The 23,180-nt window shown below is 35.7% G+C and overlaps 1 protein-coding gene across 2 annotated transcripts; it reads left to right on the top strand.

Moving 5' to 3' along the window:
• Positions 1–725: 725 nt before the first annotated feature.
• Not3 (CCR4-associated factor Not3) lies at positions 726–23,142 on the top strand. 2 transcript variants are annotated; one of them, XM_028180129.2, is made up of 15 exons: positions 726–1,124; positions 2,047–2,279; positions 4,441–4,596; positions 6,472–6,651; positions 6,851–7,121; positions 7,716–7,813; positions 8,976–9,079; positions 10,927–11,000; positions 14,688–14,779; positions 15,739–15,854; positions 16,433–16,577; positions 17,272–17,358; positions 18,263–18,388; positions 18,991–19,200; positions 20,053–23,142. In XM_028180129.2, the coding sequence occupies exons 1-15, from the start codon at positions 1,100–1,102 to the stop codon at positions 20,149–20,151; spliced, it is 2,016 nt and encodes a 671-aa protein (XP_028035930.2). In that variant the 5' UTR covers positions 726–1,099; the 3' UTR covers positions 20,152–23,142. The 2 variants fall into 2 exon arrangements, with proteins under 2 accessions (XP_028035930.2, XP_028035931.2); XM_028180130.2 differs by having other exon boundaries at positions 729–1,124; positions 6,935–7,121.
• Positions 23,143–23,180: the final 38 nt, after the last annotated feature.

The raw sequence follows: 23,180 nt of genomic DNA, 5'->3' as shown, positions 1-23,180 counted from the left end.
AAGTCCAAAACAAAGGTCATGATAGTGGACAGAACCAGTCAACTCTCTAGAACTGGAGAGCTATCAGATCTAGAATTCGTCAGCGAGTTCATATACCTCGGGTCCTTACTGACCGACCGCGGAGGCAGTGAGGGAGAGATAAGGAGGAGGACGCAGATGGCCAAAACAGCGATGACCAAGCTCAAACGAATATGGCAAAATCGCAAAGTCTCCGTTTGAATACAAACAGAAAAATATATTGGTCAATACCTAAATTATTAAAACATTATTACGATAGATGGCGACTTCGCTTTATGCATGATAGACACAAAGTGTCTTCTAAGATGACATTTAGAATGGAATGATAAAAATATAAATCAAAGAGATAAAGGATAAAAAATCAAAGTTAATTTTTATTTCTTAAGTTAGCTAAGGTAATTCATCATAGATAGAATCATAGATAAATAGGTACACTTAATTTAAAATTGCATCTGTTAGAAAAAATCTAGGTACATACTACATATTATTTTGCAGGAAAAAACTGCCATCTAGTAGTAATCTAATGAATTATTTAAGCAGAACAACTGTCAATTGTTTTAGATGATAATCATCACTAAAACCTGAAAAAAATCGTTGATAAATAAATAAATAGTTGACACGCCATTTCATTGAACAAAATAGTTAGACCTAATTATCATAATTAATATAATTAATTATAGTGTTCGAAACCGAGATGACTTTTTGTTGTCTTTGCGGCTTTGTCTATGCCTTGCTCTATTATTTTGCGCCTGCGCTTTTGATGGTCTACGCGACATAACATAAAATCATTTTGTGGAAAATTTGAAGTTTGTTGTTATTTGTGACAACTTATAATTCATAATTGTTTATGAAAGCTTCGTGATAATTACCTTTCCAGGCGTAAGGCTGGATTTTTCAGGTGTGGTTTGCCTGAATGCAATCGGACTCTATAGTTCGAGCGGTGTACGGTAGCCATCTTGGAATCGAACAAAGCTTCAGATGTGTAGTTTGTCTGTTTATCAATAATTTTTGTGCATTTTATTGTAAATAGTTTGTATGTTTAGGATATGTACGGAACGTTCGTCCATATGTGTAAATAGCTATGGCTGCGACAAGGAAATTACAAGGTAATTTGTTATGTTATCAGGTTATAGATTGATTGACCCTAACCGATGTAGGGACGTTGTCCAGGGCATAATCGTCGGTTGGCGACCACTCTGTAGTGTTTTGTGTCATGAGAACATCCAGTGTCTACTATTGAGCATTCTAATAACACACCTGTTATTCAAAAGCCGACTGCTGACAATGCCTTCTGGACGCCAGAATTGTACGAAAGTCAATAATATGAATCGTAGTTAGGTGAATTTAGTGTGAAATCGGAATTGAACAGTATTTACTGTCAATATATTATATTAGATTTTCGTTGAGTACAGCTTGGTGTGTGCAAGTTATTGAAAACGGGTTTCAGTGCATAAATAACGGAATATTAAATGTGGGGTGATAGGCTCGGGCACGGGGACCATCTGTTGTCCTTAGAGGTCAAGAACCTGTCGCGGGATGTTGCTAGAATTACGAAAAAACACATATCTGACACTTGAATAACCTTAGCGAGAATATTTTTCGAACTATTTTTTTGGTATTTATCACAGAAAAATACATTTATTTGCACAGTATTGAATGAATTTGTGTTTATTCTTAACATTTAATGCGTTAATTTGCATATTTTAACTCAGTAATTATGAATTTTTTTAGTAATTGCCAACATAACCTAAGAGCTGCAAGAATGTATTGTGAGTTGAGCTGTTAGAATTTTCAATCAACTTAACAAGTTACTGTCGAATATCTAGAAAAATAACAAAGAAAAGCGAAAAAACATTTTTAGAATACAAATTTAAGAAATAAATCAGTGTTATTATGTTTATTTATTAAATATAAAAAAAATAATTTTCATTAACATAAAATTAAAGAGGGTATTATTCCATTCGCTCTCAAATTTCAAGTACTAACTATATATAAACACAATTTCTACAATTAATACTCAATTTTCAGGCGAAATAGAACGTTGTTTAAAAAAAGTAACAGAAGGAGTTGAAACTTTTGAGGACATCTGGCAGAAAGTTCACAATGCGACAAACAGTAATCAAAAGGAAAAATACGAGGCGGACCTTAAGAAGGAGATCAAGAAACTGCAGAGGCTACGCGATCAGATCAAGTCGTGGATTGCCTCTGGGGAGATTAAAGATAAGAGTACACTATTAGAATTTAGGAAACTTATTGAAACAGTAAGTGTTTTTATTTTTTTATTAATTATTCTGTACGTGTGAGGTAGATAATAATTTAGTTAGGATCAAATCACTGCGTGAATTTAATAGTATATCTAGGGACCACAAATGACCCCATAGCAACTAATAATAATATGTTATTGTTCGCCATAATTATATTGCAGTGATGCTACGTCAGTCTCGGGATTGTCGGGCTCCCGATAGCATATTAGGTTGTAATCCCAATATACTTTAGTCACTTAACTGAACACGTGTCTTATTTATCCTTGCCCGATATAGAGACTCAACATATGAATTTATTAAGAAGTGATAATTAATACTTAAGGAATTGTTCTTTATGCTATTTGTAATTGAATCTTCTCACAGAGTTCATAGTGTAATTTGGTAGCTGTTAGTGATATTTAAATTTAATTTAGGCCAATACTTAACTTACCCAAGAGTATGTTATCTTATATTAGACCCAAATAAACAATTTAAATCTCATTATACAGTGAGAAAAAGAACAGAACATTATGCAGTTTTATAGCTTATACTCTTCTGCAAAGTGTATCTTTAGATTTTATAATAACAATACAATATGAAGACAAAGCTTAATTTAAATATCAAAAAGAAAACAATTTTAAATAATGTGATAAATGTAGAAAAATTAAAAAATTATTGAATAATAAAACACATTTACGGAAATGTGTGAATAAGATTATTATTTAGCGATTTCCTTGTATTGTGTTCTACAGGAAAATGGAATCCTACTACCAATTTCATTTTTATCTCTTTCAATACTAACATATAAAGCTAAAATATATTTCTTACATAAAACAAGCTTACAAGTTTAGAAAAAAATATCCTTTCATTGTTTATTTCTACAAAATAATGTCTAAATAAAACCATTGACTTTTTCCAACCACCATCTAGAAATAGCAATATAACTGTGCGATCTTTGGGACTGTGACATATTTTCATGCTCAATGTAGAAAGCTATGAGAATATAATGATTATATGTTTTATGAGAAGAATATGTGACATTGAGAATCCTTTGTAAATGCAGTTATGAATAGTTGTCCTCCGTTAGTGTGAGAAAGTGAACCAAAAATAGTATTGTTCATATTTATTTAAGTTTAAATACAAAACTATTGTTGAAATATGTACACTTGTCTTTAACAATATACTTTACTGTTGTGAGCATTGTAACCCATTCACAAATAACTTAAAAAATACATACATTAACAACATTAAAATTTTAACATGACAAACAGTCAGTAAAGACACTGCTTATATTTCATTATGTCTTTATCTTGATACTCACCAGACAAAGCATCCAACTAACTTAAACACCATAATTGATTCTGTGAATAGGCTGTCAATTATCAAATTTTATCAACACTCTTTGTATAAAAAAAGAAGTTAGTAAAACTGGCTATTACTAAAAACTAAAATTAGTTATTACTCTGAAATTGCTTGAATTTTATAAGTGATACTTGTAGCCTAGAAGGGACCGTCGCTCATGTCTTTGGCATTATTAATAAATTGTCTGCAGTATATTACCAATTTTGAAACAGTAATCTTTCAAAATTGAGTAATTAAATATTGCATAAAAGTTTTTGTTAACAATTTCTTGAAATATGCGTAATGTATAAAAAAAAACTAAATTCAGCTTTTTGTTTTGTACAATATGCTGAAAAAAACAGGTCAAAAATGTTTTTGTAGTGTCAACAATCCAATAAACATGGGCTAGGTCAGAACTGTATAAAATACATTATTTACATTTACTTTATCTTTGAAGATTTCTGTTTTTTTAGCATTTGTTTGTACAGTTTCAAAAATGGACTTGTCATAAATTAAGATAAACTTTGTTTTTATTGAGAACTATATTCCAGAGCCACTAGTTACTTGTATCTAAAACCCATATAACTAGGGTTTGCAATACTAACATAGATGTGTTAATGGTATCTCGTACCATGCCTTAATCCAATCACTAATGCTCTCAGACATGACATTGACAGTGTGCTTATCATCAGTAAATATTTTGTTTTAATTATACTCCGATATTATAACCTTTTTGCAAATTACTGTTTAAAAATATATCCAAAATATTAAAACTACTAAAAGAAAGAACAAAAACGTTTCAATCGATACTAAATTTTGATCCCTAATTCTTTTTCAGCAAATGGAGAGGTTTAAAGTTGTGGAAAGGGAAACGAAAACGAAGGCATACTCAAAAGAAGGGCTTGGGGCGGCACAGAAACTCGATCCTGCTCAGAAGGAAAGAGAAGAAATGTCATCATGGCTCATCTCGTCCATAGACGCTCTAAATTTACAGGTACAAAACAAGACAAAACTAAATTTGCTTGAATGTGTTTTATAAGTGCAGTGGTTGGACCTCTCGTGAGTCCGCATTCGTAGGTACCACCACCCTGCCTATTTCTGCCGTGAAGCAGTAATGCGTTTCGGTTTGAAGGGTGGGGCAGCCGTTGTAGCTATACTGAGACATTAGAACATGGTGGTCTCAAGGTGAGTGTCGGCATTTACGTTGTAGATGTCTATGGGCTCCAGTAACCACTTAAAATCAGGTGAGGTGTGAACTCTTCCACCCATCTATGCATTTTTTTAAAAAAAGTGTCAGTTCTTCTGGAACTCCTTAGGATCTGCTGTGGAACCGAATGTTTTTGGCATGCTCATGCTTAACATGCTACGGAATCGTCGTTATTGGCAAACGTTATCTTTAGTTTAAACTAGCTCAGTCTCTGTACCGTTACCTTTTTATGGTTATCAACACTGAGAAACATAATTATTATTAACTAGCTGGATAACTAATATTAGCTAGCTATTAAATTATTATTAACGACTAAAGGATTCACGGAATCCAAAGGAGGAACATCAGTTTTCTATGTGTTTTATACCGTACTAGCTAATCCGGCAGACTTTGTAGTGCCGCAATCGACAAATAAAAGACCTAAGCTTTTGTATAAAATAAACTTAAAACAAACAAAAGGAATCCGTCCGACGGGCGACACATCAAAGGAAAAACAAAATTGCTTGTTTTTATATAATTCCGAGCATTTTCATATTTTTTCACCTTTTAAACCTTCTCTGGACTTCCACGAATAATTCAAGACCAAAATTAGCCAAATCGGTCCAGCCGTTCTCGAGTTTTAGCGAGACTAACGAACAGCAATTCATTTTTATATATATAGACTAGCTGACCCGGCAGACTTCGTAGTGCCTAAATCAATAAATAAAAGACCTAAACTTTTGTATAAAATAAACTTAAAACAAACAAAAGGAAGCCGTCCGATGAGGGACACATTAAAGGGAAAACAAAATTGATATTTTTATTTAATTCGGGGCATTTTCATATTTATCCACCTTTTAAACCTTATCTGGACTTTCACGAATAATTCAAGACCAAAATCAGCCAAATCGGTCCAGCCGTTCTCGAGTTTTAGCGAGACTAACGAACAGCAATTCATTTTTATATATATAGATATGATAATTTAGAGTTGAGTGATAGTGAAGTCGTATTTGATTTTCAAGTGTTAAAAGATATTGCGAAAGACAATGTTGATTATAATTCTAACACATCAAGTAGTGGTTTTGAAATTGTACTACTACAAAGAAGACGTATGGGGGTTATTGAAAGTGAAAGCGAAGATTTGCTGAAAGACTTAGGTAAATGGTGCGAAGTCACGGAAGAATTAGATATTTCGGATAGAATAGATTTGAATTTTAAGTGTATCACCAAAGGACATTCATTGTACCCCATGTTTCTACAAATATTATTTTTCGCTAACGAAGTAAATCCAGAATGCACATGGGAGATTGTCTCTAAAGATATCAATAACATGGTCAGTTACAAAGTTTTATCTTCTAAATTTATCTTCATTTACAAGAAGAAACTGTATAATAATATGTGTAAAATAGATAAAATCAAAACCACTCTCGAGCACGTGTATTTCTTCTCGCTTTAAATAAGACGCCTTCACATTCATCCCCTTGTCAATATGTGCCAGAGTTGTTAGTAGGCAGTATTACAAAAACGTGCGCTAAAGGTTATGAATAAAACCCCATACCTCAAGATGGTTGGTGGTATTCTTATTTATGATGTGAATGGGTTCTAGTCACCAATTGATATCGGTTTGACTGTAAACATGTCTATATCGCAATTATTAATTGTCAAATGAATTTCAAATTTCAGGTTGATCAATTTGAGTCTGAAGTAGAATCACTATTAGTGGGTAAGAAGAAAAGACTAGACAAAGAGAAACAGGACAGAATGGAGGAGCTCAAACTGAAACTGGAAAAACACAGGTTTCACATAAAAAAACTTGAAACGCTACTAAGGATGCTTGATAACATGTCTGTTGAAGTTGAACAGGTATATTTATGTTTAAATATAATGTACCTAACATATTTCAATTCAAAAATACTTAAGTTTCAATGTGAAAGTATTGAGTGAGGGGTTTTGATTACTGTGAATTTAAAAATATTTATACCCTGATGAGAATAACGAAATTGTGAAAAATGGTTGTACACGCGAGTTATTCAAAGATTTTTCACAATGCCGGACGTTTCAGACGAATTTCAGTTACCCTCGTCCAGCAAGTGATGAAAGCTTAGAGACTCGCGGCAACCTTAGAAAATACTATGTAAAATTGCAGATAAAAGGTATAAAGGAAGACGTGGAATATTACATAGACTCATCTCTAGAGCCGGGGTTCGAGGAGAACGACTACATATACGACGATATCCAAGGGCTGGACGAGATCGAGCTCAGCGGTGTAGGACCGTCCACCGATTCCAACAACAGCAATGGCTCCGCTGAAACTCCCAACAGTATACTCTCTGGTGAGTTTCGTCACTTCAGTTTAAAAGATGCAAAGTAAAGCAAAGCAAATATAAGAAGTTTCAATGGGGAACTTTGCTACCATTGGCTCTGTTTGTTTTTTAAATTATTGATATATTTTATAAATAAATTATAACAATTATAAATAAATCAAATCAGTATTATAATTGTAAAATGTATTATTAAAAATTTAAACTGATACTAAAAATGAAATGAAAAATGAATGATGGGAATTTATGCTGCAAGTAGATTTAAACTTTGATTTCAATAAAAAGTCAAGTTAACTTGATCATTTCTTTTTTTTTTTTAGATAATGAATAATGGATAAACGAATGTCTAGTTACCTTTACTCTTACTTTACTTTTGTATAGTTACTATACTAATACTTATTGTCCCATGCCTTAATATATAGAGTATAAGACTTTTTATGAGAGAAAATTGTAGAATACATTATTAATATATACTATTTCTTGAACGTGATTTACAGGAAATATTATTCCATTGGCTTTGATTTCTGAAATTTTTGGACAATTCACCCAAACAAAAGCACAACTATTAAATTTTATTATTTAAATGTTAAATTTTGCCTTTTCCAGGCACAAGTCCTGTAAGAACACCGACGTCAGAAAACCACAATCATTCGACAGATTCAATAGACATAGAAAAGAAAAAGAAAGAAGAGATTATACCTAAAGTAAGTAGAACTCAATTACTTATGTATCTATTAATTATAATACAAACGTTAACTCATACACATCAGCTGTTTCATTATTAACTATTTTTAATGTGGAGTTTGAGATTTTTCCGTATGATAATATAATTTCTTACTGTAATTTATTTATTTTCAAATGATTAGTTTTGGGTTCTGTGTTTTTCTCCTATATTTAATGTTTGATGATTATTTGAAAATGTCCTTTTTGTCTGTTTATCGTGTTGTGAGTAATTACGTTCTCATAATTCATATAACATTGGGTTTAGAGTTTATTATTAATTCAACATGACAATATCAGGTCGTTACAAGTTTATAATTAACTATATTTATGTTCTGACTAATTTATAACCTGTTTAAATCATAACACATTCAATTTAATTGGATTGCATTTGACAGTGTACTGGTTAAATATTGAGATAGAATTGACTTTAGTGAATAAAACTACACGGTGTGTCCGTTTTTAAGTTTTAGTAAATTTTAATTTAGTAAATTAAATGTATTAAAAGGCATTATACTTTCTTAAGACATATTCATGAAATTTTGTCTTCACCTAGGCCCTGATGATTTCTTAAATTGAGCGACCAATGGCATTGAAGGGACGCGTTTCGTATATGCGTTTTCTGAACCGTTGTTGGTTAAATACGTTGATTCTAAAACGAATCAAATACATGATATATTTGACATATTATGTTGTGTACAAAAGATGATAATGTAAAGAGAAAAACGTAAATTAAAAGCTTTACCGAATTCCAAAACATGTATTAAATGATAATAGCATAAGGCTAGCTTTTTTACAAACTATTTTACTGGTGGTAGGACATCTTGTGAGTCCGCGCGGGTAGGTACCACCAGCCTGCCTATTTCTGCCGTGAAACAGTAACGCGTTTCGGTTTGAAGGGTGGGGCAGCTGTTGTAACTATACTTGAGATCTTAGAACTTATATCTCAAGGTGGGTGGCGCATTCACGTCGTAGATGTCTATGGGCTCCAGTACCCACTTAACACCAGGTGGGCTGTGAGCTCGTCCACTCATCTGAGCAATAAATAAATAAAAATAGGCTATTGAAACGAATAGGTTGCGACACGAACCCAAAACCAATCCCCCCGAGAGCCCAGCAAAGTAAAGTGTCGCTTGTTGATTGCAGCCGGTAAAACCACTGCCGCTCCGTGCGGTGAACGCCAGCGTGGTCGGTAATAGCACGTGTAACGTTAGTTCCTTGCTCAATAACTCCGCAGCCGCAAGCAATAGGTCAGTCCACTCTGACGCATCTATTTTGATTTTACATCTTTGTTTTTTTTTTTTACCCCCACACGATGAAGGTCGAGGACGATTCCAGTTGCGTGGTTGTTTTTTTTTTTTGTTTTTTTTAATACAAGATTTTGAGTTTTTTTTTTTTTTTTTTAGTTCTGGTGCAATGACTTAATCCTTGTAGTGTAGGCTTTTTTAATATTGTTTTTGAGCTACTACCGTTTGAAGTTTTGTTTTTGTTGCGCTGTTTTAGATTTTTTTGTTTTATTTTCTCTTCTTACAAAATCGGCCTAGCGCCTCTGAAAATTATACCAGTTACCTTCGCGTCATCCCACCAAATTCCCTTGCTCCTAATTCCGAAAACATATATCGTCAAATTTTTTTGGGTCGTGGAGTCCCTGAGATGACCCGAGAAGTTACTGGTCCGTTGTTTGTAGACGTCAGTCAATGGTTATGAGGAAGTCGCCCGTGAGGCCTGGATGTCGAGATGGTAAATATTTTGACTCATGATAATTATTAGTTTCTCCACGATTTTTTCCTGCCAATGTCAATCCATGTCAATATATCGTACGTGCACTGAAATCGTCCTCGACTTCGGGAAAGCGAATTTTCAAAAGAAAACTATGAGAAAATAAATACGTAAACGTATTCATTTCACTGCATGCATTTTTTTCAGTACATGAAAATTATTTTCGAAATCCACACTATTACACGATGTCGTTGATCGGTTTATTGATTTAGATCAGACTTCTAGTCCCAGTCGGACTCGGATCGCTGTTAAAGTTTATTGGTAAAAGACTTAAATCTGCTAGTGTTCCATTTCCAGAATTTATACACAAGGAATTCCTAGGGCGTGGATTACGGGACGCTTAAATAATAAATACAAAATTTAAAAAGAACCAACAAATATGTTAGGAAAAATTTCGAAAGTAATTTTCGTTATCAAATCAAATTCATGACGTTTATTTTAATGTGACAACACTGGTCTGATATAATCTATGGAAATAAATGAATTTGGTTCGATCGAAGCATCGGCTGCATAGTCAGTTGTTTAGCAATGGTTATTAATAAAAAGTAGTATATTTGAGTCGTCTATTATCAAAGGCGGCAATCTGTACATTTGGACAAAAAATTTTTATTGATATGTCAATACAGATTTATTTGAATATAATCGTCTCCTTCAAAGAATACGGTTCAAAACCTGCATTAAATAAAGGTTAATAGTTAACCTGTTATTTATCTAAGATGTCGTTCCGAAGAGTTTTGTGACTGCCAAAGGAATACAAAGTCAATAATTCGTTTTTCTGATTTACCAATCATTGTCCAAAAGTCAGATTGCCGCCTTTGATAATAGTCGACTCATTTGTATGACGGGCATTTTTAAATATTAAAATAAAATCGTCCTTGAAAACAATAATTTTACAAAAATGCACCTTATCCAATGGTTTCAGGGTCGATGCTTTAATAATACCGTATTTATGTATTTTATCCATCGACTGTCTGAAGTGTGTTGCTATGGGAAATTGAAACGTTAAAATAAAACAAAACTTCTAATAGATTAAAACAAAAACAAAATACATAAATGAAAATTTAAAATTTAAAAATATAACGACGTTAATTCAACAAAAATATATAATGAAAGAGAGATAAATAAATAAATAATTTAAAATGGAATTTGAAACGCTAAAACACAATTTTGATTTAAATTTAATTAATTGAATAATTTAAATTGGCAGTACCTTAACAACATGCGTCTGATAAACGATAGATACGACAGAGAGATGTAGTTGTAAGTGAATCGTGTAGAGATGAAGTTTAATAACGTGTATGTGTGTGTGCACGCGCAGTACGGGCGTGTCTGGCGCGTCCACGCCGAGCAAGCCCGCACCCAGTCCACCGCCGCGACCCGCTAACAGCACAGGTAAATAAACGAATATACACCTCTTTGTTAATTATTCGATATAGGCAAAGGAGTCAACTGGAAGTCGAAGTCTCAGTAAACGAATAAATACTTTTTTTTAAATTCGATATGGCAACGGAGTACATCGGAAGTCGAAGTCTCGATTGTGTAACGACGGTGAGATATCCGAGACAGGGACGCACGACTGCCTCTCGAATTGTGTTACGAGAAATAATGACGTAAATGTGCAAAAAGCTGTTTCTCATCGTAGAACTCATATATTAAACCCGTGTACCCAAAAAGCAATCATTTGGTAGTCGGATTCAGAGTAGATTGTAGTTTTCCTGTCATTTGAGCCATGCTAATCTGTATTTTGTAGACGGTCAACACAGAACCTTGATTCTGCCAAAGTGACCTCGCACGAATTATTGCCATGACTGTTCCGCATTAAGTTTGACGCCAAGCCAAAAAAAATTGTTGCTTGTTTTTTTTTATTGTCTATGCGATTGCGCCCCTTTCATCCGACTAGTATCAGAATGCTTTCGTTTCTATGACAGAGGATGTTCAATAGTAATGTTAATTTTTAAAGCAAACTATGCGATCTATTTATACTATATTCAGGTTATTAGTATTAATCGTTTGAAAACCCATAATATACTTTATTTTGTGTTTATGGCCTGGTATCTAGACATTTAGGCCAAATATATATACTACCATTGTCAAATAACAATGTGCTACAGTTTTCCTCGTACTCACAAATTTGCTTTAGCTATGCTATCGCGTTGTAAATTTTATGTTCAGTAAATAACATAAAAAAAATACTCTATATACATAATATTATGAATATTAATTTTTTTTTTATCTCTTGTTGATCAATTCATTTTTTTTTTTTACTAAATGTAATTACCGACGAAATACGACATAAAACGAACTGTAACGAGTTTTTTTTTTTTAAAATCGAAATGCATCGCTTTATTAACGGAAACGTTGCGGTTATTATTAACGCTGTTATCTCCCGTACGATAGCGTACGGCGTATTGTTTACAAAACAAATAACATTATCGCGCGCCGCCCGTGAATGGAACGAGAACGCTGACATTCTCATTAGTACGGGCACCCGATTAATTCGTATTGGAATCGTTCCAAATTTCGAACACGGGGCACAGGAATTGGCTTTCGGCCAGCCTTATGACACGCCAGTCGTCAGGCTGCGTGGAACGAGGCGCTTGCCTTGGAACGAAACGAAAAATAAAACCAATTGCAAAATGATTTCCCGCGTAAACGACTACTGAATATGGACGATGGTAAAAAATTAAAACGTAGGAATTTTTAAAAACGTGTTTTGTGCATGTGTGCTTGGATCTGTGAAATCTGAACTGATCTCCGGGTAGGTCGAGTTCTCTCGCCGCGTAGTTGTGTACCAATGTTTATGTTTCTTTTCAAGTTCACGCTGTTTTGTTATGTAATCAATGTTTTGGAATGACAAGCGTTTTTTTTTTTTTTTAAATCTTCGTCGTTTTCACCTAGTGCCGAAAAGATGTATCGTAAGAACGTTGTGTACCACTTTGTGTTATATGGCGAAGCTATTTGTTGTAACTATAAACATTAAACAGTTACATTGATGCCTAAGAATAAATTTAATTATTTCAAACAACATTATGTGCTAGTGAATTTTTTAAATTTTTTATTTTTTATTTATTGCTCAGATGGGTGAACGAGCTCAGAGCCCACCTGGTGTTAAGTGGTTACTAGAGCCCATAGACATGTACAACGTAAGTGCCGCCAGCCACCTTGAGATATGAGTTCTAAGATCTCAGTATAGTTACAACGGCTTTAGTAGGTTTTTTTTTATTTTTTTTTGTTGCTTAGTTGGGTGAACGAGCTCACAGTCCACCTCGTGTTAAGTGGTTACTGGAGCCCATAGACATCTACAGCGTAAATGCACCACCCACTTTGAGATATAAGTTCTAAGGTCCTAAGTATAATTACAACGGCTGTACTTATTGCTGTTTTTTCTGTTTGTTCAATAATATTTTGAAATGTTTCGCTTGTTTCTCACATAATATTGAAATGGGATACGAAATGAGTAGGATTGGCGCGCTTAATCGCTTGAGTGCAGGATTTCTTTTTTTTATATTCCTAAAGTTGTATCTAAAATTCTGAATAAAATATATTTTGTATGTTTAAAGACCAAGTTTAATTGCAAGAATACGACCAAGTCAAAATATGTACGCGTGCACTCAAGAGCGTGAATTTAAGCGGAGTCAAAGCGCGAAAGCGCTTCGCCGCAATTTTCAGTACTATATTCATTGAAGCGCTATCGTACTGCGTACAGAGCTGCTAGAGAGGATTATCTTAATTCGAATTTATATGCTTTTTTTCTAACTGCAGCCTTGCTATATTTATTGTAGAAATAGTTTATAATAGAATTAAAAAAGAAAGAACTAAATTGCTTGCCATTTTAAAATAATAATCCCGTAATAAATCTTTAAACAATTTTTCCATCTATCATTTAATTAAATGTTTGGAATTAAAATAGTAATTGAAAACATTGTTAGATTTAGTAAATAGTGTATTTATTGTACAAATAATAATAATTAAGAGATTTTTACATATTTAAGAAAATACATCAAAAGACGTGACTGATAAAATATTGACATTACTCATTACATTTCTCATTTTAATGATAATGACAGTATTCATATTGTTAATCCGTCTCATTGCATAGACCACTGGTGTGTATGTGGATGTCTTGTGAGTCCGCACCGGTACCGCCGCCATGTCTATTTCTGCCGTGAAGCAGTAATGCGTTTCGGTTTGAAGGGGCAGCCGTTGTAATGCAAAAACGGAGACCTTAGAATTTAGAATGGGTGGCGGAATTTATGTTATAGATGTCAATGGGCACCGGTAATCACATAACACCAGGTGGGCTGTGAGCTCGTTCACTCATCTAAGCAATAAAAAAAAAGATTGGTGATCCAGCTTACGGCCCACCTGCTAATAAGTGGTAACCCATAGACAATGTGTATGCCGCCACCCATCTTGAGGCATAAAGTATTATTCTCCATTGTATTGTAAAATATTGTACGGGTTACGCCCTCTATACTACCGATTTGTAGATGATTCGCTTGCAGCCTATTAACACCATTACTGAATACTCTTAAAAGATAATGTTTGAAGCTTCAATTACATCAGAACATGGCTATGCTTCCACTTAAATCAGCGCTCAAGTTTGCCTCGCGCCAAAAATAGATCACTTGTAGAGGGTAGTAATACAAAGAAAAAGAGAGGGAGAGAGAGAATTAAACTTTAACATGTTTGTTCGTCTTCTTGTTTGCTAGAATATAAAAATTTTATCAATGGTTTATTGACAGAAAAATGGACTAAAAAATTTGTTGCACGTCTATAAGATGCATCGGAACTAATTTGTGTAATAATAAGTGTATGTGAAATGTTTAAAGAAACCGATATCAGACTTAATATAACATATGCGATACCCTGACTCTATCCGAATTTTCCAAATCGAGTGAAAACAACCCTGCAATTGTTATTTCTTTACAAATATATGACTATTTTTAGTGGTTTTTATCACGATTTCTTACTGTCATTATGTTATGCATAGAATTCATTAATAAATTCTTTTATTCAGGGGCACAGCAAAGCCACTGCCTACTACGAATTAATAGAACCGTCAAAATGTTGTTACAGAAGTAGTCGAGAATGGTCCAGTATCAATCACAGCAGCGGTCAACACGACGACGACGCATCTACCGCCTCCCCCCACGCAGCAACCGCCCCCAGTAAGTATGTAGCTGCTCCTGTCCGCGATCATTGGAAACTTGAATAATGTTATCAAGAAAACTCGCACCTACCGCATGTAACATGAACTGTAGTCCAACAACAATATTCATATACCGAAAATAATCGAAAACAACATACAAAAAAAAAAAAAAGAAACATAGACTAGATTAAAGTAGGTAGACATATGTGCACGTGGCGCCCGAGGTCAATCACCGCCATTTAGGGTCATTGACCCTACGACTCTCAGCTGTTTTCATGATTTGATTTTTTTCAAGAATATTTATATAAATTATTTTGATCATAATAATGGAATTTTGTCCCCGTGCACGATATGCATGTGATATCATAACGGAATTAATCGTCATCGCATTATTTGGCGAGCTGCTACCGGTCTATAGGGAACGTAAACTAACATGGTAAACGTTGCAACTGGACCAGAGCTGAAAACAGAAGTGAATTTTGCAGTAGGCAGCGGTTTGGCTCTGCCCCTGGCATTGCTGAAGTCCATAGGCAAAGGTAACCACTTACCAACAGGTGGGCCGTGTGTTCGTTTGCCTACAAAGGCAATAAAAAACTAAAAAAAATATATTGGGATATCACAGGTAGCAGTGAAAAAAAAAAAAAAATTATGAGTTGATTATTGTTGCAACTGATGCGAAGGCTTCGAGTTTCTAACGTATTGCAGTTATCGGCGGTGTACAGCGACTTCCCCACAAAATGTTTCTAAACGGCTCACCATGTCACCGGCCATTAGAACATACAATAATAAAAGAAACATGACTCCAATGATTACGTGACTCGTGCCACCCAATCTCGGTACATTGCTAATAAATCTATCCTGAGTCAAGACCAAACTCCACACTGCCTACATTCATTCAGCAAATTTTAAACCATATTACAGCTGCACCGGTGTGTTAAGGCGCTCAGTTTATTGTATAGTTGTTGTGTTGTGTTACAGACGTCGCGGAGTACATCGTCGAGTGGCGGCGCCAGCGCGAGCGTGACGACGTCCCCCCTCACCGTCAACGGCCCCCCTCCCTCCGCGCATCACACGCCGCACCACGCGCTCAACAAGTACAACATTTTTACTACAACTACTAAAACTTGTTCACCAACCCTATTGGTATTATAGAGGTAATTGGAGCCCATAGACATCAATGCTTTTCTACCCATCTTGAGACGTGAAATCTTATTCTATAAACTGGAACTCTTGAAAGTTTTATTATGTTAAAGTATTAGAATTTGTCAACATCAGCCCAACAGTTTTTGTCAGTTGTTATTCCGATATAATGGAGAAAAGAATTCAGATTGCTATGAAAACACTTTATTTTTTGTCTTACCTATGCTGATAGCCCTGAGAGGCTATATCAGCTTCGCCCTAAAGTGTAGGTGAGCTCACGGGGCTCAAACCGGATTGTTGCTAACACTGGCCCTAGCAAGAGAAGTGCTTCGCAAAATCTACCACCGGATCGGAAACGTGACCCACTGAGAAGATCCGGCGAGAAACTCAGTGGGCTGTAATTTTTCACAACCAATATAAAGTAGTCCATATAAGTACCTTTATAAAATCATACTTTTAAAATTAAATACAGATGGAACTAAAGAACGCACTTGGAAACGAAGTGTCTGACTATGATGTGTGTGTATTCCAGTGGACGAGTGAGCGAGACGTCGAGCATGTCGGCGGTGAGCGCGTCGAGTGCCACGAGCGCGAGCAGTGCGGCGCACAACACCGCCTCGCTCAAGAGCATGGCGCAAGAGGCCGTGCACCGCGCCGGTCTGGACCTGCACCACCAGGTCCGCACGCACCCCGCCCATTATATAGCAATTGGTTGTAAAGATGAGGCGTATTTACGCTACCGGGTTTTCACATATATTTTTTTATTGCCTTTGTAGGCAGACGAGCATACGGCCCACCTGATGGTAAGTGGTCACCGTCGCCCATGGACGTCAGCAATGCCAGGGGCAGAGCCAAGCCGCTGCCTACCATTCACTTCGAAATAGACGCCCTGATACGAGCACCGGTCTTCGTTCTCGTCGAACCCGTCGCTTGCGACGAAGAGCTCGACGAGTAAATTATTAACCCTCAGACACAGACCACTGAGTTTTTCGCTGGATCTTCTCAGTGGGTCGCGTTTCCGATCCGGTGGTAGATTCTGCGTAGCACGGCTCTTGCTAGGGTTCGTGTTAGCAACGTCATCAGGTTTGAGCCCCGTAAGCTCACCTACTAGGTAAGGCTCCGCTGATATAGCCTCTCGAGGCTCTCAGCTTAGGTAGGAAAAAAAGAAAAAAAGAAAAAAAAGACGAGCAAAAAATACTATTGACTCTGACTCTGGTATTTATCCGTACTCGTACTTCGAAGCCCCGGTATTCAATTTTGCAAGTATCGCTCGCTCATCGCTAATTGGTTGCTCCCACTCTTACAGTAACAAAGCTTTTCGCACTAAAGTATTAGTTTATTATAGTAATGTTTTAATGTTGTCTTCTGCAGAATACGAGACGGAGTACGGCGATAGCGCAAGCGCACATTCCGCCACTATTAGGAGTCGCGCCCTTAGGACCGCAGCCACTTGACTCGGTGAGTACAACGTTACGATCCACATATCATTTAGGGCTTTTAGAAAATGAATGTATGAATACAGGCTGTGTGGTATAAATATTTGAAAAAAACAGAATTAAGTATACACTTTTTTTTGGTAGTCACCACTGTCAGAGACGGCACAATGAGACCTTTGCAACTCTTGTTATCACACATCATCTCTTACCAAACGTAACTCTGATTTAAATTTTTCTAAATGTACAGAATGTAACTAATAACAAAGAAAATAAGAAAATGAATGTTTTTTATTGATTTATGTGCTCATGCGTCATTTCGTTGATAGTATTGAAACTTGGGACATGCAACGAAAGTTTGTCGTAATATCATAAACATAAAGCAGGCAGCGACAAACAAAGTAACTAGTTACTATACATTTTGTTCATGTTCACTTATAGTTGATAACTTGTTAGCTAGCTTATTTGATCTATTGGTATCGCTCAGATTATGATCTTACGGGCCTGGGATTGCTTTCTTTGTCTGCGAATTGCTCATGTATTTAGTACTTTGTTATTCTTATATATTTTTATGTTTAAAAAATGATGCGCCTGCAACTTGGTGCATGTGAAAGAAATGAAACGTTTTTTTAATTCCGTCTTTAAAAATAAAATATAAGATAGTGAATAAGTTACTGCCATCTAGAGGAAGGAGCAATGAGAAACTAATAACAAGCCATCTAGTGGCCGACGCCCGTAAACAGAATGTGTATAAAAGAAACAACCTAGCTCGTTTTCGCTCTCCAAGGTTCACGAGACGCTTTGTCTATTTTCTCACTCTCAACTCGCCTAAAAAAGTTTCAGTTCAAAACTTGTGCACCCATTTCAAGTGAAATGTAACAACAGTAGGAAAATAAAATGTTATATTCATTGGTGTTAATATTTTCCAGGGCCATCAAGTACAGTTCCAGATGATGGAGTCAGCGTTCTATCACATGCCCCACCCTTCAGACTCGGAACGTACAAGGGTCTACTTGCCTAGGAACATTTGTCGGACTCCTGAATATTACAATCAGGTAAACTAATGCTTATAGTAAAATACATACCTTAGAGATCGTAAGTTTCGATGCTGTATATGACTGGTTTCAGTTAAGGATAAATGATAGATGCAAGAAGATTACTGGTGGTAGGACCTCTTGTTATTCCGCACGGGTAGGTACCACCCTGCCTATTTCAGCCGTGAAGCAGTAATGCATTTCGGTTTGAAGGGTGGGGCAGCTGTTGTAACTATACTGAGACCTTAGAACTTATATCTCAAGGTGGATGGCGTCATTTACGGCAGTAGATGTCTATGGGCTCCGGTAACCACTTAACACCAGGTGGGTCGTGAGCTCGTCCACCCACCTGAGCAATAAATAAAAAAAATAGCAATAGCTGGTGTCGTATATTCTTATTGATTACCAAACTGTTGTCATGTTTGGTAATGTTGTTAATAGCCTTGATGACTACAGTGTTCTATACATTTTGAAACAAACTGAAGGTCGATATAATATATTTAGTAAGTCCTACTTTGGAGCCATTTGATGCATGTTTATTTATTAATTTCCATAATAGTTTCTGATACTTTTGATCCAATGCTTATTTAATTTCAACAACAATGATAGTTTAATATTTCCAGGTGTTATTACCCCATTCGGACACGGTAGAGTTCTTCCAGCGGTTGTCGACGGAGACGTTGTTCTTCGTGTTCTACTACATGGAGGGAACGAAAGCGCAGTACCTCGCAGCGAAAGCGCTCAAAAAACAAAGCTGGCGCTTCCATACTAAATACATGATGTGGTTCCAGAGGCACGAGGAACCAAAAGTCATCAACGAGGAATATGAACAGGTTCAGTTTAATCACCATGTATTAGCAGTAAAATTTGTTACACAAATTAGTTAGAAATGTTTAAACTTTGCTGGGATTTATTGGTCGATCTGTTGTGCATGTTCTTTTCTAATCTGTCTGCGAACACACATAAATTGTAATAATAATATGTTTTAAGCATTTTCTTCTAAATTGGATACTTACAAATCACATGTACAGTTTGTAAGTACAATTTACCCACTACACAAGTATTTATGCTAAGTTTAAGTTTGCTAACTAAGTTGTGTACTAGCTACCGTATGCTAAGTAATATGGAGCTTACCAAACTTTAAGGTTCATGTTCTGGCATTACGCAAGTACACGGATTTTTGTCAATGCTTAAAAAATCAAACATTAGGTTATAGGCGTTAGAAAAAAAAATCAGATGTTATGTCTGGAATCCCCAGCTGCAATATCTTGAAAAGTGGATAGCTCGTAGGACTTTGTTTGTAAAAGATACTTCATCAGCTTTACAGGAAAAAAAATATTCCTTTATTTCAGACACGAACATCAAATAAACAAACCCGCAAAATTAAAATTTGCGTAATAACTGTAGGTAGGACACCTCGTGAGTCCGCACGGGTAGGTACCCCCATTCTGCCTATTTCTGCCATGAAGCAGTAATGCGTTTCGGTTTGAAGAGTGGGGCAGCCGTTGTAAATATACTAAGACTTTAGAACTCATATCTCAAGGTGGGTGGCGGCATTTATGTTGTAGATGTCTATGGGCTCCGATAACCACTTAACACCAGGCGGGCTGTGAGTTCGTCCACCTATCTAAGCAATAAAAAAAAGCACAAAAAAATATGTCATCCATTTATTTGTAATGTTTTAGGGCACATACATCTATTTCGACTACGAGAAGTGGGGCCAGCGCAAAAAGGAGGGCTTCACATTCGAGTACAAGTACTTAGAGGACCGAGACTTGAATTGAACCTGCGTCACCGAACCGCCGTCCGCACTCGCGTCTACTACACACCACCTGCGCGCAGACCACTCGATAACTATACACGACATTCCTATATTTAGGAAATTTTTAGTTGTAATTACCAAAAAAAACTTATGATAAAACAACTCGCACCGTTTTTTCTGTATGTGCATACGGGAAGCCAGCCGTGTCATTCGAAATTGAGCACGCACCGGAATGCTCACAGGTTGGAACTCGTGTGTACGTGACGTGTTCACGAGCGCTCACGTTTGTCAGGCCGCGGCTCCGCCGTTTGCCAACGTAAGCTAATAATAAAAAAACATGTACCTGAAATAAATTTCATGGACTGGTATTTATATAGAGACAATGTTATGACGATGGTTTTACGGGAAAGATGTTTTAATGGACGTCGCATCGAGACGATGGAAACGGATCGCGATGTCAACGCGAAGAAACGTGAAGTTACTACTACATTATGATCCACGATAATAGCGTCGACCGGGACTAGTGATGCTATCGATAGTTTTATATCGATGTAATACTTTAACGGCTCGATTCTATTATCGATTTAAATGTTCGGACACGAGATTTTTTTTGTTAATCATGAAGAAATCTTTTGTATAAATAGCTTTCTGGCAGTCAGTAATGTAGTGTTGTTTTTTTTTTTTTTGTAATAATTGAACAAAAAAGCGAAAGATATCATGTGATGCAGTATATTTAGTCAGCCGTGCGCGGTCGTTAAGAACTAATGTGATATTGTTATAAGCTCGGAACATTCTTGGACTACTGTTAGATAAATTGTGAATGTGTGAAAGGCGTTGCGTGCGTAGCTATAAGAGGTTCGATGTTGACAATTTAATAGATTAGAATTTTCTAATTGCCTAGTCTGAATTCCGATATACGAACTTAACCGATAGTTTCTTTCGAATCAATTTATAGAATTGTACAGTTTGCGAAAGCGTTGATGAATATAATATACTTTTTTCCTAATATACAATGAGGTCTTTGAGTGACAAACACCCTCGCACTGTCTGTCACTCAAAGAACTATAAATAATCGATAATCGCGGATGATTAACGAATATCGATTTCTCACATACACTATCGATACTTAAGTTGTTGACACGATGTTTTCATTAGTTTTATAATACAAATTAATAATTGAACACAACCACCACAATACTATAGATCTGTATTTTTAGTATTCCATGTGTGATCTCGTGTTTAGTGAATTACACGCTCCGAGTTTGTTCCGAGACGTTTTTATAACTTCTGCTTTAGACGTTAAATTTTGGTTTTAAGCGCTGCGACGTGTGCTTCACTTAGACTTGTTACGAATCTAAAATTTCATAATGAATGATAAAGCATAATCTGTAATTGTGTTTGTCTACGTGCGATTAGGTAATCCAATATATATATATATATAAATATAGGCGATTTTTATATTCGAAAAAACGGCAGACAAATGTTTTGTAAATATTGGAAAATTTCAAAATTAGGCGCGTTTTATACCAGATGAGTTTCTCGAATACAAGATGAGATTAAGTTATGATCGGTGGCGGGGCGTTTTGTGATCCGCCGTGGAGAGGTTTCCACCACTCTGCCAATTTCTGCTACAAAGCCGGGACAATGTAATTCAATGTAATTGAAGACTTTTCCTCATGCCTCACAGTGCAGGCTTTCATGTTATGATGTCTGCGTGTTCTGGATACCATTCTAATACCAGGCTGGTCGTGAACATGTTTACTACGATAAAACAAGGTCGAACTTTGACATATGTATAGCTTCTGACTCGTCATAGACAAGGAGTTTTACTACACTCTTTTCAAACGACATCTTAATGTTTGTTTACACTTATCAAAATATTATCGAGTGCTATTCTCGCTTGTATTAAAAAAACTGTACTTGTGTAATCAGCCCTTGTTTTAGATTTTGTTAACTGTTATTGATTTCTGATAGAAAACTGATTTGATAATTAAATTCTTTGTGATGCACACGTTATGTCTCTGTATAGTTTATAAAGTGTTAAGTAAAAACAGTGTGATCCTGTTTGCTGCGGATGTGTGTACGCTTTTCCATCTCGAATGCTCGATAACAAGGTGTTATAAATAATAGTATTATAATTGTAATAGTGTAATCGCAAAGTACATCGTCAATGATTTGTTTTATTATTGTATGAAAATAACATCGAAAAATACGATACGTACGTTTTAATTAGTTAAGGATCGATATAATCAGCTCAAATGTTCTATGTACAATTGTATAATTTAAAGAAGTTAAAAAAAAATAATGAAAAAAAACTAATTTATTGTAAACATAATGGTTGAACATACTAATGATTACTTTGTATGATGTTGTAATATGTGATATTGCTAGTTATGTTCTAGATGTAAAAGCGTATGACGTTAGCGTTAGCAAAGACCTCCACAGTGCATACTGCCAGATTAGAAGCGTTCGTCGTAAAATGATCGATGTCAACACCGAAACATCGTTTCCATACAGTGAAACCATAGTATAATGTTTGCATTTTCAAAAAAAAAAAAACATGTGTGCCCTTCGCTTTGCTTGGCGGTCTCGTTTGAAACCACGTCAAGTTTGACGCAATACTTTTTGGCCGAAACGAATGTGGTATTTATAATTGAAAGCCAAAAAATGTCGTATCAAATGTTCGAATTTGACTTTTACTGTCTGTGAAGTGGTGAAGCAAGCGCCGGGCACAGATCGTTGTTGAAAGCGTCCTTGTATATGAGTAGAGACGTGCAGCTAAGTGTTTGTGCGGAGACGCGTGTGTACATAGGGATGTAGGACGTCGCGGGACACTAGTTGAGCGGTTACAGTGCGCGATCTCGTTTATTCCGTGCGTGATGTTGATAGTTTTCACTTTTGTAAAAAGTCTATCGTGAGAGCAGATGAAATGTGGTAAATAATAATTTAAAGAATATCTGTACAGTTCTATTTGTATAGAAATAATAAATAACGATTAAAAATAATTAAAACATGTTGTGATTTTCTTCTTGAAGGTTTAGTTTTAAGTCG

This window comes from Bombyx mandarina, chromosome 08 (genome assembly GCF_030267445.1).
Source record: "Bombyx mandarina strain Sakado chromosome 08, ASM3026744v2".
Taxonomy (NCBI): Eukaryota; Metazoa; Arthropoda; class Insecta; order Lepidoptera; family Bombycidae; genus Bombyx; species Bombyx mandarina.
Note: the sequence above shows the minus strand (reverse complement) of the source record. Positions and strands in the feature narration are given on the sequence as shown.

Coding starts and splice junctions, on each gene's coding strand:
- Not3 (XM_028180129.2), top strand. CDS start 1,100: ATGGCTGCGACAAGGAAATTACAAG. Junction 14,780..15,738: donor CCACGCAGCAACCGCCCCCA/GTAAGTATGTAG, acceptor GTTGTGTTACAG/ACGTCGCGGAGTACATCGTC. Junction 19,201..20,052: donor TCAACGAGGAATATGAACAG/GTTCAGTTTAAT, acceptor GTAATGTTTTAG/GGCACATACATCTATTTCGA.